We start from the raw sequence: 18,053 nt of genomic DNA on the forward strand, positions 1-18,053 counted from the left end.
AGAAACCAAGCTCAGCGAGCTCTGTCGTTGTCTCACACCCACTTTATCGGCCTCTGGACACGATCAATTCACTTATTGAAACAATATGCATGACAACGGCACATGGAAATATATAAATATTATGAATAATCTGACAAAGATTACAACTGTGTAAACACACAGAGACAAGAGGAGACAGACTGCTCTCAATCAGACTGTGTCAACTCCAAATTTGTTTCAAAATCTGACGCCCTCAGAGGGCCTGAAAAAAACCCTTAATGTGGGCTTTTCAAAATTGTCAGAATTACCTAAGTATATTGAGAAGTTTAGATAATTAACATTTCACATGTTATCTTTGTAAATTTATCACATTTACACTTTGAAGTTATTAAAGCTTTTTAAAAACTGCATTTGAAACAGACTTTCGCTTCACTCTATAAAAAGCAAAAAACAAGTCGATGGCCTCTTTAGGAGATGTGGGGATGGGTGAAGTGAGAATAACGGGAAAACAACCCCACGTTTCACATAAGAAGCCTGTGATCCAGGGACAAAAGTTCAATGAATTGCCAAGCACCATCCACTTTGTAAGTGACAGTCACAAATGGAACCAGGTCCCACAAACTCCTGAGTCTGTGTTCAGTCAATGAACTTCAAGTATGCAGAAGTCAGAGTTTCATGGGGGGAAAAAAGACATTTAAAATATATCTTGGAGGACAGATGAAGTCTGGTTCATGCCAAGATGAAGGGCATTCTTGGGGCACCTGGGTGGCTCAGTTGGTTGAGCGTCCAACTTTGGCTCAGGTCATGATCTCACAGTCTGTGAGTTCAAGCCACATGTCGTGCTCTGTGCTGACAGCTCAGAGCTTGGAACCTGCTTCAGATTCTGTGTCTCCCTCTCTCTGCCCCTCCTCCACTCTGCTCATGCCTCTGTCTCTCCCTCTCTCTCAAAAGTAAATAAACGAAGAAGAAGAAGAAGAAGAAGAAGAAGAAGAAGAAGAAGAAGAAGGGCATTCTAGACAGAATAAGAAAAGGCTCAGATTAAATACCTAGCAAAAAAGAGCATATTTAATTAAACATAATTGCATATCTATGAGAAAACACAGAGGGTTTTCACATACAACGTTAAAGGAGTAATTCTAAAATAATCCAAACATTAGAAAGTTTTCAGTCCTGAAAACTGTTTATATCCATAAAAAGATGAGTACAGAGTTAGAAATACATGCTCAAAAATGTTTTTTTTTAAGAAAATACAGATTCTTGGGGCACCTGACTGGCTCAGTTGGTTAAGCATCTGACTCTTGATTTCAGCTCAGGTCATGATCTCACGGTTCATGAGATCAAGCCCCACTTTGGGCTCCACACTGACAGCACAGAGCCTGTTTGGGATTCTCTCTCTCCTTTCTCTCTGACCCTCTCCCCTCCCCTGTAGATAAATAAACTTAAGAAAAAAAAGGAAATACAGATTCTTTGAAAAGCAACCTCTTTAAGCAAACACATGCTCTGCTAGCATGACCCATTCACTCTGCTCCCAAATCCATGGCAATTCTGGAAGCCTTTGATTCCCGAAAGTCCACAGCCCCACCCGCACTGTATTTAGGATTTCTGTCATTTTTAGCATTGGAGGAAAATGTTTGTTTCAGCAGAGAAACCAACCTAACCCACCCAAACTACCCGTCTTACTATCACAGAATCAGAGCATTTAAGAGCAGGAAAGTACATAAAAAGAGCACCTGATCAAACCCCATCCTGAAACTAGACACGTTAGAAGCTTAGCCATGTCAACACACACTTAGGTGGTACCAGAGATCAACTCAGAACTCATGCCCCTTTATCTTGCACTCCTGCTTGCAAAACTTTTTTAACATCTTTATTCAGATATAATTCACATACTGTGCAATTCATCCATGTAAAGTCTATAATTCAAAGGTTTTTGGTGTGTTACATTAGTAAATTTTTTAAGTTGTGGTGAAATACATACAAAATAAAGTTTGCCACTTTAACCATATTAAAGTATACAATCCAGTGACATTAATTACATTTACAGTGTTGTGTGACCATCACCACTATGTCCAAAACTTTTTCATCTGCCCAAATGGAAACTTTATAACCATTAAGCAATAATTCTCCCATTCACAGGGGCACCTGGCTGGATGAGTTAGTAGAGCATGTGATTCTTGATCTTGGGGTCGTGGGTTCAAGCCCCATGTTTGGCATGGAGCCTACTTTATAATAAATAAAATAAAATAAAATAAAATAAAATAAAATAAAATAAAATAAAATAAAATAAAATATAAAATAAAATAAATTTATTAATAAATAAATAAAGTGCAATAACTCTCCCATTCACAGGGGCACCTGTCTGGCTGAGTTAGTAGAACATGTGACTCTTGATCTTGGGGTCATGGGTTCAAGCCCCACATTGCATGTGGAGCCTACTTTATAATAAATAAAATAAAATAAAATAAAATAAAATAAAATAAAATAAAATAAAATAAAATAAAATTTATTAATAAATAAAAAATAAAGTTCAATAATCTTCCCATTCCCCCTCCTCCCTGGTAACCCCTAATCTTCTTTCTCTCTGAATGCATTTGCCTCTTGCAGATATTTCGCATAAGCAGAATCATACAGTATCTGTCCTTTTGTGTCTGGCTTATTTTACGTAGCATAATGTTTTCAAGGATCATCCATGTTGTAGCATGTGTCAGAATCTCATCTCTTTTTATGGCTGAATAATATCCCCTTGTATGTATATGCCACACATATGCCATACATCTATGCCACATCCATTCATCTGTTGATAGACAATTGGGTTGTTTCTACCTTTTGGTTATCATGAGTAAAGCCACGATGAAAAGTGGCGTGCAAGTATCTGTCCAAGTCCCTGCTTTCCGTTCCCTTGGGTCCATGCCGAGGATTGGAATTGCTGGGTCATGTGGTGATTCTATTTGGTGACTCTACATTTAGATTTTTGAGAAACTGTCTTCTACGGGAACTGTTTTCCATAGCAGCTGCACAATTTTACACTCCTATCAGCAATGCACAGAGATTTCATCTTCTCTACATCCTCACTAACATTTATTTTCCTTTTTTTTAATTAGAGCCATCCTAGGAGGTGTGAAGTGGTATGCCATGATTTGGTTTGCATTTCTCTAATGACTAATGAGGCTGATCAGAAGACTGCATTTTGAAAATGCAAAAACTACCAAGCAAAAACCCACAAACTCGGAGATATCCTGAAGACTTTCTGAAGTAGCCCAAATTCAACAGCATGCTACTCCAAAGTCACTGGAGTACAGAGATACCACTTTTGCGTTTCATCCCCAAACTACTGCAAAACAATTAATCTATTCTCCAAAGATTGTATTTTCAAAATTAGATATAACCAATAATTCCTGAGCATCTTCTACTTTTAGATTATTTACCTCTTACCTACTTTCTACTTGATGAATTCAAGTTTGTTAAATACAGGAGGAAATGTCTTCCTACTTTCACTTTCTAGAGCTGCTCAAGTCAACCCAAAGACTGTCTGTAAGATTTACAGGCATCCAGAATGGTTTGAAACTCTCTCTCTGGAAATACCTTTTGGCAAAACTCTTCACATCTTAGATATATGTGTTGCAAATGCAAAAAAATAAGCACTCAATTTATGGGGGCAGAAATTGTAAGTTTCAAATACAAACACTTCACTTTGGACTTTCATCCCGGCAGTGAAGGAGTTTTATTAAAGTCACTTGAAATGTCACAGTACAAGGAGAGGTTATTTAGGAAGAGCTGAGTGAGTCATAATGATGATGAGTCACTGTCATGAAAAGTCAATAGAAAACTAATTCTTTTAGTAATTTTAGTGATTAAAAAGCTAGATTTTTCAAAACAAAGTATCTGTGAAATTCAATCCCTCACTTTATTCCAGTTAAAGATCTATTATGTTCTACAGTCTACAGAAATCTTCATAAACATATATCTCAAGATATAGGAAAATCCATGCAAATGAGTGTTCGTGAGAATAGGGGAAAAAATTCTTGAATGGAAAAAACATTCCAGTGATCTGACTTCAAACTTGGTCATGACAAGTTCTACTCTCTAAAATAGGAGCAAAACCATGTCCTTTCAAGACTGCTAAATATTCACATAGTGATTTTCTGACTTTAATTACTCATTTTCCCCACAGTATGAGGAATCTAAGAGAGTCTGGTAGATTCATTTTTAGATTCCTAATAAATCCATATAATAAAACAAAAATACCCAATAAATAGTATTTCTCAAACAAAAAATCGTGGGGAAAAATCCAAAAAAAAAAAAAAAAAGAAAGAAAGAAAAAGAAAAAAATGCTTGCAGCACCCAAATATGACCTCACACTCCTTTGTAGGAATGCTATTATTTTCTATAGAACTGAGGCAGAAAAACTTTAACTGGAGACCATGTGTCTTCTATAATTAGAACTTTGGGTCACTACAGTCAGACAAAAATATATACTGAAAAGCAGTGAGCAATAAATAATCAGTGAATGAGCATTGTAGGCATTCTGAAGCCAACAACCCCAATGAATTAAAAGCTGTGGCAGTACTGTCTGGCTTCCCTCTCTGGAACTCCTTCCATTTAGTTCTGTGTGTTTCAGCGTCTATATAAGCACCTTGAGGGAGATGAAGACCAGACAACAATTCATGGAAGCTTGAGAGTTGCCTTTTAATTCGGTCACGCCAGAAGAGTCCCCAGGGACCCCCAAAGAGCAATGTGACCTCAAGGAATTCCAGAACCAGAGAAAAACTCTCTTCAGCTCATCAAGATTAGACTTGCAGAAGTCTAGACAACCTTAGAGTCCAGAATGAACATTCCCAAAATGCCCAGAACTACCAGCCTTCTTGACTAGAGTCCTTCATTTGGAGAATCCTGGGGGCTGAGACTCTTCCCCTCTTCCTCTCCTCTTAATTTTCATTAACCACCTCCTTCCACCCATCTTGTTTTCTTAAACATCCAAACTTCCCTCCCTCTTGCCTCCCTGCATATTCTTTTCCAACACCCCTCCCTGGACCTGTCTTGGCTGAGATCACCATTTTGGAATTCTCAGCCACAAAGCCCACCTGGTTGCAAGGGTGTGGTCATCCTCAAGCAATCACAAGATGATTTGAGTCTCTCTTTTTACCACTTCTCTTCTGGCATGCCTTTCCGCACCTTTTCTTTCTTTCTCTACTTACAACTTCCTGTATGATGTCTACAATATACTTTAAAAGATTTCAACATAGCAAGTATGATCCTGTGCCTGTGTTAAAGTCAGAGTGTTCAAACATTTTTATTCATGAACCCCTAAAAGAATTCCCATGTACATTTTTTAGGTTGACAATTAATATGTACGGTAAATCTAAATAGTTAAAAAGATATAATATCCAGCACATTGTTAAGGAGCCACAAATTTAGCTCGTGCAATTATTAGAAAATGTCTCTACTACCTAATTGGTAAAACTAGACCTCATTGTCAAACTAATCAGACTGACTTTCTCACAAAGGAAGTTTGACTTTAGTTTTCTATTTAAACACCATGTTCACATGTGTCTCCAGGGCAAACGGGCAACAGCTCACATCAAAATTCTCATTCTGGGATGATGGATGGATGGATGGATGGATGGACAGATGGCAGGCAGGCACAAAACCTTGCTTCTGGAAGCAGTAAGGCACTGACCATTTTAATAATTCTTAAAGGAGTGCCCTTTACTTTGCATTCTAATACTGTACTCTCATTTGGCATAGTAATGCAGTAATGAAGCCCAGTAAGATTTGGGGAGGATGAGTGGTATGTCTTTCTTCTGTAAAGTTGAGGAGGGAAGTCCAGAAAGGAAAGAAGGTAAAGGAGAGGCTTAACCACAGGAAAAGCTGGCCACGGGTGAGCATGCATATTCCAGCATGTAAACCTCTGGGGGGCTTCGTGCTATCCCAGCCTAGGATAACAACTCCAGACAAGGTAAGCTGTAATTTAATTAGAAAGGCTAAACCCTGGAGGTGGCCACTACAAAGCTATGTTATCTTCATCACCATTAACACCAGAGACTTTGCTAATTAATTTAATGAACGTGAGAAATGTGCTTTTACTGTGCTCAATAATTGGCGTAATTAATAGGTTAGAAACACTCTCTCCAACCGGTGAGTTTTGTGTTATTCGATAAATGTGGACTGGCCAAAATATTTTACAGACCTGTCCCACTACTGATTAAAAATTAAAATGTAGGGGTCACCTGGGTGGCTCAGTCAGTTAAGTGTCCAACTCTTGATTTCAGCTCAAGTCCTGATCTCCCAGTTCGTGGGTTCGAGCCCCGCATCAGCTCCACACTGGCAGTGCAGAGCCTGCTTGGGATTCTCTCTCTCTCTCTCTCTCTCTCTCTCTCTCTCTCCCCGTCTCTCTGCACCTCCCCCACTCATGCGCACACCCTCTCTCTCTCTCCCTCCCTCCCTCTCTCTCTCTCTCTCTCTCCCTCTCTCCCTCCATGTCTCAAAGTAAATAAAAACTTTTTAAAAATAAATAAAAATCTAGTATGTCTAGGAAGCTCAATCCCTCAGGGCCCTGTGTTCAGTCACTGGCTGCGATGATCCTACTTGCCTAATGCTGACTGTAAGTCTAACTAAATCCTCTCTCTAAACCAGCACTGCTCTTTAGAACAATGCAAGCTATAGGGGTGGGTAGCTCAGTCCGTTGAGCACCCGACTTCAACTCAGGTCATGAATTCACTGATCACGAGTTCGAGCCCCACATCGGGCTGTGTGCTGACAGCTCGGAGCCTGGAGCCTGCTTCAGATTCTGTGTCTCCAGTCCCTGTTACTCCCCCACTTGCATTCTGTCTGTCTCTCTGTCTCTCTCAAAAATAAATAAAGACTAAAAAAAAAAAAAATTTTTTAAGGCCAATGCAAGCTATACAATACAAAAAATTTTAATTTTTAATTTTCTAGTAGCCTTAAAAAAAGGAGGGAAAATTAATTTAGTAATATGTGTTCTTTACCCTATATACAAGCAAAATATTATCATTTTGACATATACTCAATATTTTTTTAAATGTTTATTTATTTTTGAGACAGAGAGAGACAGAGCATGAACGGGGGAGGGTCAGAGAGAGAGGGAGACACAGAATCCGAAGCAGGCTCCAGGCTCTGAGCTGTCCGCACAGAGCCTGACGTGGGGCTCGAACTCACGGACCGTGAGATCATGACCTGAGCCAAAGTTGGTCACTTAACCGACTGAGCCACCCAGGCGCCCCTATACTCAATATTTTTTAAACTACTGATACTTTACACTCTCTTTTTCTTACTACATTTTGTGAAATCTGGTGTGTATTTTACATTTATAGCACATCTACACTCGGACTGGTCACAGTTCAAGTGCACAGCAGCCATCACACCGCACAGCACAGCCCTGGAATACTGCTGCATTCAATTCAACCAAAACCTTCACGTCCTTCCGAAGGACAGAGAACTAGAGTTTACCAAGCTTACGACACTGGCTGTATGAACTGTTTTTGAGCCTGCTGGCTAATAATGATTGTTTAATGAATGCCAGTGTGCATGGCAGGGTTGAGAAGCTTGCCTTCATTACAACCCTCACAGCAGGACAATCGATATCCCTCATAACCTACTTTTAAGCCCTGGGAGTTAACGCTACTGAGCAAAAGTAAAGCAAAGATTACCAACTGTGCACAAATTAGCTTAAGCTGCTGATTTTTCATCACTTAAAATCTTCCTACTACCTTTCCTTTTAATGAAAATTAGTTGTTCATCTATTTTGTGGAAAACAAAGAAACAGCGGCATTTACAACCACCAGATAGTATTTGAGGAAGCATCTACTATGTCGGTCCCCAAAGAGATTCAGGGGTACTTTCATGGAGCTATCGTGGAAGGGTGGTGATGGGGAGAGGATAAGACAAGTACATAAGTTAACAGGTAAACAGTTATAACTAATACGTTAGGGACAGATACATTCATAAATGCAGAGGAAAAATATTTCTTTTTGATGGGGGTGAGTGTGCAAGGAATAAGCTACATTTGAATGGATATCTTTGAATCACATAAACACTGTTGGGACATCTGTGAAATAGAGAACACACAAAGTCCTCAAGGCATAAAGAACAGGACATACACACAAAACTCTGAGAAGCGTCTCTGGCAGACCAGAGTTTGATCAGAGGTGCAATGCCATTCATTGAATTTCTCAAATGGGCTGCAGCTAGATTGTGGAGGATTTTTAATACCAAGCTAAGAGTTTAAACAATGTGGGCCACTGACTTTTTCTGAGCAAAAGAGTAACATGATCAGAAGTGCGCTATAGTGAGTTTAATACGAAAAATGGATTCATAGCGAGGGAGGCTAGAAGAAAGGAAGCCAAAGTGAGGCTTACTACAACCGCCCATGCTGGACACCCGAAAGCCAGAAGCAGCGAAGCGGCGATGAAATTAGAAGGGAAGGGATGGATGAAAGAGGTACTGAATCATACAGGTAAGGTTACCATGACTTTACTGAATTACTGAAGGGCAATGAAGGAGAAGAGAAACCAAAATAAGTCCCAAGCTTTGAGGCAACATGAAGGATGGAAGTGCCTCTCCATTTAAAAAAAGAAGAAACAGAAATATAGAAGCATAGGAAGAGAAACTGCTTAGGGAAGAAAGGACGTTCTCTGCACCTAACGAATCAGGGGTTAGCAGGATATTCAGGTGAAGACGTTAAGCAAGCCCGTGACAATGCAAGACCAGAGCAGTGAGGAGAAGTCCCCTGTAGGTGACTATCCCAGGAGCTCCAGTTTGCAGAAGAAAATGCACACTTAACTGTGTTAAAGCACCAAAGGAGCTAGGGAAAGGATGCCTGAAGAAATATAGTGAACTTGACCACCAGGAACCAGCTGGCATCCAATACAGTGAGGAAGCAGGGAAGCTGGCTTTGGGCTGGCAGACACGTATCTCATTACAAGTTTCCTGAAGCAACACCTGTACCAACATATTTTAAAATTATGTGACTGTTGACCCACAAGCTCTGGAAATTTATCTTAAGGACTCCTACACATTTAGACATATTTAAAAGGGTATTTTTCAGGGGCTTCTGGCTGGCTCAGTCAGAGAAAAATGCGACTCTTGATCTTGGGGTCTTAAGTTCGAGCCTATGTCGGGTGTAGAGATTACTGAAATAAATTTTTTTTAATAAAAGGAGGGAAGACTGGGGGGGCTCAGTTGGTTAAGCATCCGACTTCAGCTCAGGTCATGATTTCACAGTTCGTGAGTTGGAGCCCCACGTTGGGCTGTGTGCTGACAGCAAGAAGCCTGGAGCCTGCTTCAGATTCTGTATCTCCCTCTCACTCTGCCCCTCCTCTGCTCGCGCTCTATCTCAAAAATAAATAAACGTTAAAATAAATTTTTTTAAACAAAAATAAAATGATGTTCTTCAAAGTACTCATCATAATTGAAAAAAAAAAGCCCCTAAACAATCTAAATATCCATCCATAGGGATTATTCAAAAGTACATTTCCAGGTATAAATACAACCATTAGAAATGATATTAAGGGGGCCCCTGGCTGGCTTCAATTGGTGGAGCATGTGACTCTTGACCTTGAGACTGTGAATCTGAGCCCCATGTTGGATGTAGAGATTAAAAATAAAATCTTAAAAAATTATATTAAGAAAGGAGATGTAAAGATATGGAAGGATTTTCACAATATATTAAGGAATAAAAAAGTAGATCATTAAAGAGTATACAGTGTTTAGTTTATATATTGTATGCATACATGACTAGAAAGACAAGAGGTAAAATATTAGCACAGTTTATTTCTAAGATACTGAGAGATTCTTACAGGCTATTTTTATGAGCTATATTTTCAAATTTCTATAATAAATAATACTTTTGTGCCATTTTTTTCTTTAAAACATGCCTTCTGCAAAGGTGTGCTATTCTCCATTTTAATGTAAACAAGTAGGAAGGGAACAGAACATGTCAACTATAAAAATAAACTGGGCTGAGATAAGGTCTGTCTGTCTGTCTGTCTGCCTGTCTGCCTGCCTTGGAGGGGGGTGGGGAGAAAAAGGAGACATGACCCATCTGTAATTATATGTAGACAGGAAGGATCTGGGAGGCAGGGAGGGGGGAAAGAGATTTTAGGTGCCAACACTCAACACACAAGAAGAGCTCCCTTAGAGACCAAACCCCTAGCTCCTACACTAGGTGCAATTAAGGTCACACGTTTCTAAAAATGAAACTCTCCAGGTCAACTTGCTTTTCCATCTGCCTTTCCAGTGAGTTTCCCACTGCAGTCTGAAGAGATGATTAAGTACATGTAAAAGAACTGTACCTATAGAACTACACCTCTTCCCATCTAGTCTATCCAGTCTGTAAACACTGTTGAAAAGGGAGTTGCATCATTTAAGATACACCTTTTGCAATAAATCCAAGTATTTCAAGGTAAAATTACCGGGGTGCTGATCAGTTATTAAGATGGGAAGACAAAACTAGAAGATTAATGTAAACCAAAATGTCACTGACAGATCACACCAAGCCACCTAGACTTTCTCAAGGGTGTGTGTGTGTATATGTGTATATATATGTGTGTATATATATATATATATATATGTATATATGTATATATATACACACACACACATATATGTATATATATATATACACACACACCCTTACATATATATATATACACACGTATATGTGTATATATACACATATATATACGCATATATATACACATATTGTATATATACACATATTGTATATATACACGTATATAAACGTGTATATATACATATATATATACATATATATATATATATATATATATATATATATATATATCTGGAGAGAAAAATGGAGAGTTAACTGTCCTTTGTTCATAGACTTTAACGAAATACAATTCACCATGAATATAATTTTTAAAATAGAAAATAGGGTATTCTTTTTTGATTCTTTTTCTCCATTTTGGAGTCTTTAATATTGAGCCATGAGAAGTTAAAACCAAATGTAACATAATTCACAAAAAAGAGGAAAAGTCATTTTAGTAATTACATTTTCAAAAGTGCAAGTGCATTAAAATGTAATCCTTTATCCAAGAAAAATATTTATAATAAGCAGGAAGAACATGCCAGAAAGGAACACTGTTTCCCCTTAAAAACTCAGGGGCAAAACCATTTCTTCCCACAGACGTCATAGTTAAGAAATCAACCCATGAAGCATGGCACCCTTTGCTTAAAAGCGTACAAACTGAAAGTTGACGAGTAAAATAATTTAAAGACTTAGCCTCATATTGGAAAATGCATACTCTCTCATTTTCAATTTATATAACTAATAACTATGTAAAAAATTCACATGAACCATTAATACTTGTTTTATTGAAAAGCTTACTCAGGTAGAGTTGGACAAGAGAGATAAAATCCACAATATGAATCAAAAAAATGCAAGAAACCTGATATTCAAGCCACCTCCCCAACATACTAATGTTATCCTTTATGATTACTTATCCTCTAAATTGCTGTTGAAAATTAAAATCCTGCCTCAAATCAGCACTATCTTTAACACTCTACTGTGGGTCTAATGTTTACTTGCCTTTTTTGGAAATTTGTAATTTCAGATAATACCAGCTCTGAGTATAGCAAAGTTGGGGATCACCTTCTGTGTAAAACAGTGCTTCCTTTTCTTTGTCTACAATGTGTCTCACTTAAGCATCAAAAAGTCTAGATTAATTTAATTTAGTTGGAGATTAATGTCATTAATTCAGTTGAAGATTAGAAGAACAAGTTCATGTTTCTAGTGAAATAAATGGCTTTATAACCAGTAATTATATCTCCTGTCCATTTTCATCATTTTCGACTCAAGAGCCCTAATCATTTCAGTCAGTTTTATGAAAACACCAAATGCATTCACTCTAAGTTTCCTTCACTGGACTCCTCTCACTGTTAAATCATTTCTTAATTAGGAGACCAGAATCTCAGAGAGTAATGCATGTGCAAGTCAACACAGCTTTGCAAGGGAAGGATAATGTTCTCTGTTTTCTTCTATGTTTCCTTCCTAATGACACTCTAAAACCAGTACAACAACCCAATGGCCAGTGTCTGCTGAGAACACTACAATGACTCCCTCCTTTCCATGATCCTAGAACTACAGAAAATCTAATTCATGGTGAAAATTTTTTCTTGAAGTTAGCAAGAGAATGAATCAAACAAAAAGATTTGGATAATCTTTCTTCAAAGCTTAAGCACTTCCCTCAAGATAAGCACAAGCTAGCAAACCTGAGTGTAACTAAAAGCATACGCAATAATATATTCAAAAGAATTGAAAGCAGGATCTTGAAGAAATATCTGCACACCCATACTCATAGAAGCATTATTCACAATAGCTAAAAACTGTAAGTAACCCAAGTGTCCACTGATGGATGAGTGGATAAGCAAAATGTGACGTACACCCGTGTGCATGCACACACGTGCGCGCGCGCGCACACACACACACACACACACACACACACACACAGAAATATTATTCAGCCTTTAAAAAGGAAAAAAAAAGTAGATGCAACTTAAGAACATTTTGCTAAGTGAAATAAGCCAGTCACAAAAAGTGAAATACCGTTATGATTCCATTTACCTACAGTAGCTAAATTTATAGAGACAAAATAAAATGGTGGTTGCCAGAGGCTAACCACCTCTGGAGAGGGTAATTGGGAGTTGTTTAATCAGTACAGAATTTCCATTCTGCAAGAAGAAAAGAATTATGGAGATGGATGGTGGTAAATACACTCAGTATCACTGAACTGTTCACTTAAAAATGGTTACAATGCGGGGCGCCTGGGTGGCTCGGTCGGTTGAGCATCTGACTTTGGCTTGGGTCATGATCTCACAGTCCGTGAGTTCGAGCCCCGCGTCGGGCTCTGTGCTGACCGCTCAGAGCCTGGAGCCTGTTTCAGATTCTGTGTCTCCCTCTCTCTCTGACCCTCCCCCGTTCATGCTCTGTCTCTCTCTGTCTCAAAGATAAATAAACGTTAAAAAAATTTTTAAAAAAAAATGGTTACAGTGGTACATTTTATGTTATGCATATTTCACCACCAAAAAAAAATAAAAAATAAAAAACCTGGGGGATAAAAAAGCTTGTGCAATAAACATTTTTCATTCCCATTTCAACTTGATTTTCCAAAGAAGAGATGTTGAGTATGCCTCAACTCATACATTCTCCAAGAAGACAATGGAAGGATTTCAACGGATTCTAATTTCATCTTTCAAAACTTATATTTTCAACATATCTTTCTTTAAGATATAAATGCAGATATTCTGAATTCTAGAATCAAAACTGCTTTCACAATGGCCATGCCTCTAGACCTCTTAGTCACGAGGGAAACACCTGCTCAAATTCCTTTTGGTAGATACTGCTGGCTATCTACTCAATCACCCCTCTCCTCTCTTGGCTTACAAATCTAATCTCATTTTTTTTTTTCCTTGAAACAACATGGTCAATTATAACAATCACTTCCCCTTGCAACTAATGATAACCATATGGCCCAGTTTGGGCCAATCGTGAGCAAAGAGTGTTGGGTGGAACTTCCAGGTGAGCTACGAACCCCCTGACAAAACTTAACACATTCAGCTGGCATAAACATTTTACCCTTGGCTTCCACCTCTCTCCAGGAAGGCTGGAGCAGCCAATTTCCCTGAACAGGTAACCAGCCCTGCATTGCCTGTCTACAGACCGAAGGTTCCTGAAGAAAAAGGAATTATTTCTTACAACAAAGAATAGTAGGTTTTCTCTTCCTTGCAGTTTTACTCAATCGTAACTCAATCCGGCACCACTGAGATAAGTCTGAGGGAAGAAATTCAGGAATATTTCCGGTGTAGAAGATGGGAGTTATATATTCTACCTCTGTAAAAGGGACATTGGCAAGACTGCAATGTAACAGCCCCGTGTCCATGGTAACACTAAAAGCCAGATGATTAGACTAGGGAGACAGTATACTGAGGATGCTGCCAGAGCCTTACCCCACAAATAATATCTTTTCATAATAAAACATTTATTAAATGCTTGCTGTATGGCAGACACAGGCCAGATAACCGGTGTGCAATACAATTCCCAACAACCCTACAAGGTAGAGCTCGCACTCCCAACCACTCGACTGAACTGCTTTTTGGTAGCTTTATCCCTTAAACAACATGTTCAATCTCTCTGATTTTCCTCTTGTGTAAAAGGCGCAGAAAAATGCAACGCTCAAAGGACTGTGGTAAGAATAAATGATAATATGATCAAAGTATGTAGCAAGGGGCTCAGAGCAATGCTCAGTAAAAAGTGACTGCCATCCTCATCCAAAAGAAGAAGAAGGAGGAGGAGGAGGAGGAGGAGGAGGAGGAGAGGACATGAAGAAGAAACTGCAGACATTCTCGGACGTAGCTAAACATCAGACTCCCCTAGAAAATTTCACCAGAACACAGATTCCTTGACCCCAACTAGGCTTACTGAGCCAAGGGGTGCTCAGTCACACAGAGATGGGGGGGCGGGGGGAGAGTCTGGTCTTTCCAGTTAACAGGGAATGTTAACTACCATATTTTCAAGAGACTACAAACTTCACCACGTTGTTATACCAAATCACTAGAAAGCCTGTATACCTAAGCCACATATAGAAATCCACACTCTGCCTGCACAGCTGCCTTCACAGAACCTACATTAAAAGTATGCCCTCTGCTTTCACTAAAATTTAAGAAGACGTCTGTAGTTTATGTGAAATTTCTCTCAAGGACAATGTATATCACACCCTCTCACTCTGGAGACCAGGAATGAGGCAGGCTGTCCCGAGCATTCAGAGTCCTTTCTGTCCTAGACAATGGAGCTATTTCATCCACTCAATCACCTTGCCTTGGCTTCCAAGTTCAGAGCAGAGTTTGGTGCCACAACTTTCCTCAATCAAGTTTTAAGTATCGTTAGTATAAGGACTAGTTTAATTAGTTTGCTTTGCCTTGGGAGGATATTTGAAAACATTTTACTACAAAAGCAATCCACATTTATTAAGGAACATTTAGATAAGCAAAAGGAAGAAAATGTAAACCCATTTCCCTCCACCCAGAGGCAATCACTGTTAACATGTTTGTGTCCACCCTCATAGACATTTGTGTCTGTTTTATTTTTTATGAAATGGAATGAAAAAAAAAAACAGTATTTTATTGCTTTTACTTAAAAGACATTATGAGCATGTTTCCATTATAGTACATACTCCTTTATAATGTCACTTTTAAACTCCATAGGTATTTTATTGACTGGACATTCAATAATATATTTCCCACTACCACCCTGTTGTACATTCTTAATGTCATTTCCTTTTTTTAAGTTTATAAAACGTAAGACATACTTCTGTAACATATATAGAGTTAAAATTGTGTACATATGCATGACTCATTTATTTACTCATCCAACCATCCATTCACTCAAAGAACAAATTCTTAAAAGTAAAGTCAAATAGGGGTGTCTGGGTGGCTCAGTTGGTAAAATATCCAACTCGAATTCAGCTCAGGTCATGATCTCACCATTGGTGAGTTTGAGCCCGGCATCGGGCTCCACACTGAGAGCACAGAGCCTGCTTGGGATTCTCTCTTTCCCTCCCCTACACTCATTCGCATGCATGTTTGTTCTCTCCCTCTCCCTCTCCCTCTCTCTCTCTCTCTCCCCCCCCCTCCCTCTCCCTTCCTCCCTCCCTCAAAAATAAATAAACTTTAGGGGCACCTGGGTGGCTCAGTTGGTTGAGCATCTGACATCAGCTCAGGTCATGATCTCACAGTTTGTGAGTTTGAGCCCCACATTGGGCTCGCTGCTGTCAGCACAGAGCCCACTTCAGCTCTTCTGTTCCCCTCTCTCTCGGTGTCCTTCCCCAGCTCCTGCACACATTCTCACTCTCAAAAATAAATAAAATATAAAAAATTAACACAAAAAAATAAACTTAAAAAAAAAGCGAAGTCAAGTAGACATCTCAGTAGCGTTCCACCCAGTAGACCGCTCCCTGCCTCTCAAAAGTCTCTTCCCTTGTCTTTGCAGATTTAATTTCCTTCTTCTCCTATACTCATCCACACCAGGTCCAGATTTCCTAAGAGATCAGTCCTGGGCCACATCTCAATTTAATCACTCTTGGCAAGTAGTTTCTAATCTACTCTCACAGTTTCAAATGCCATCCACGTGCAAAAGCCCCCGTGTTGTATCTCTAACCCAAACCTCTCTACTAAATTACAAAACCACATGTATGGTTTCAAAATACATTCATAAATTACTTGTTAGTCTTCCATTCGAGAGGTAGAGCTTAATTCCCCTCCCCTTTAATGGCAGCTAGATTTGGTGACTTACTTTCCACAAACAAAACATGACAAAGGTGACAATGTAGGGTTTCTAAGACTATACAAAAGGCATTGCAGGTTCCTCCTTGCACTCTCTCATATCACTTGCTCTAGAAGAAGCCAGCTGCCATGTCATAAAGACACTCAAGCATCCCTACGGAGAGGTCCGATGATGAGGCACTATGGCCTCCCACCAACAACCAGCAAGGAACCGAGGCCTTCTGCCAAAAGCCATGTTCATAAACCATCTTGGAAGCAGATCTTCTAGCCTCAGTCAAGCCTTCTGTTTAGCCTTGGCCAACACCTTGATTACAGCCTCATGAGAGACCCTGGACCAGAATCACCTGGTAAAGCCACTCCCAAATTCCATGAGATAATAAATTGCATGAGATAATGAATACTCACTGTTTTAAGCTGCTAAAGGTTGGTGTAATTTGTTATATAGCAATAGATTACTAATGTAAATTTGCTGCTACATTTCAGAGTAATATGCCATGCAGCAAGAGATTAAAAAACAAAACTAAAACACAGCATGTATCCAACCATCTACCTGACATCTCCACTGAGATAGCTCACAGACTCATTTCAAACTTAACACATCGAAAACTGAGCTTCTGGTCCTCTCTCAAGAGGACCAAGATCTCTCAAGATCTCCAATCTTTCCTAATTCAGTACCCAACACTTTCATCTACTCACTTGTTCATGTCAGGACTCTAAAACCAATCTATCACCAACTTCTGCTGGTTCCAATTCCAACATGTACCTTGACTCCAGCCGCAACTCTTCATCTCCCAGTCATCCCCCCAACTGAGCTACTATCATCTTGCTTGGACTCCAGTAACAGTGAGCCAAAAAACTAACACTTCTGCTCCTGTTCCTTTCTAATGCACTTCCTTATTGGTAGCCAGCTTGACAATGAACTTTGGAACAGTTAAATAAACATGGTTTACAAAGCTCAGAATCATCTGACCCTTCCTTACCTAAGCCAAGTCCTATCTTGCAACGCTCTTCCCTTCCTCTCAATAGCTCCAGCTACACTGGCCTTTGTGTTATCAGAAATACCCAGCCCTTCCTGCCCCAGGATATTTGCTCATGCTGTTATGCCTGCCTACAGTACTCTTCACCCCATTCTCAACCTGCTTAATTCCTATAGCTATCTCAGGTCTCATTTAAACATCTTTTCTTCAGGGGGCGCCTGGGTGGCACAGTCGTTAAGCGTCTGACTTCGGCTCAGGTCATAATCTCACGGTTTGTGAGTTTGAGCCCCATGTCAGGCTCTGTGGTGACAGCGCAGAGCCTGGAGCCTGCTTCGGATTCTGTGTCTCCTTCTCTCTCTGCCCCTCCCCAACTTGTCTCTCCTTCTCTCTCTGCCCCTCCCCAACTTGTCTCTCTACGTCTCTCAAAAAATAAATAAATGTAATAAAAATAAAAAACTTAAACATCTTTTCTTCAGAACAGACTTCCAGACTTTCAGTCTCTCAAAGCATCCTGTTTTCTTTTGCTCCCTAATACTTACCTCAATTTGATTACATATTGCTTTGTATAAGTCCATGAGGGCAGAAAGGTCTCCTTTGTTTGCCATACTATATGCAGCTCCCAAAACGGGATGTCAATTAAAAAAAAAATGTTTGAATGATTTTATTTAATGTGTTCATTAGGCCTTCACAAACTATGCATTGACCATAATTCATTCTAGACCGCTAACTTGTCAACTTCAATTAAAAAAAAAAAAAAAAGATTCTGTTATATCTATGGCT

General features: G+C 39.3%; 1 protein-coding gene across 11 annotated transcripts in view; it reads right to left on the reverse strand.

Moving 5' to 3' along the window:
• UTRN (utrophin) overlaps positions 1–18,053 on the reverse strand; it is a 574,142-nt gene that overhangs the window by 413,004 nt on the left and 143,085 nt on the right. The window contains exon 1 of one of the 11 annotated variants that reach the window (XM_047102483.1): positions 17,060–17,514. The exons of 9 other annotated variants lie outside the window; for them this stretch is intronic. In XM_047102483.1, coding sequence (XP_046958439.1) covers positions 17,060–17,084 — 25 coding nt within the window. In that variant the 5' untranslated portion in view covers positions 17,085–17,514. Of the gene's footprint in view, positions 1–16,992; positions 17,016–17,059; positions 17,515–18,053 lie in introns of those variants that run through there. One more of the 11 variants, XM_047102485.1, reaches the window with a different exon arrangement.

This window comes from Lynx rufus, unplaced genomic scaffold (genome assembly GCF_022079265.1).
Source record: "Lynx rufus isolate CCGP_SWC_20201006 ecotype Redwood Valley unplaced genomic scaffold, mLynRuf1.p SCAF_6, whole genome shotgun sequence".
NCBI lineage: Eukaryota > Metazoa > Chordata > Mammalia > Carnivora > Felidae > Lynx > Lynx rufus.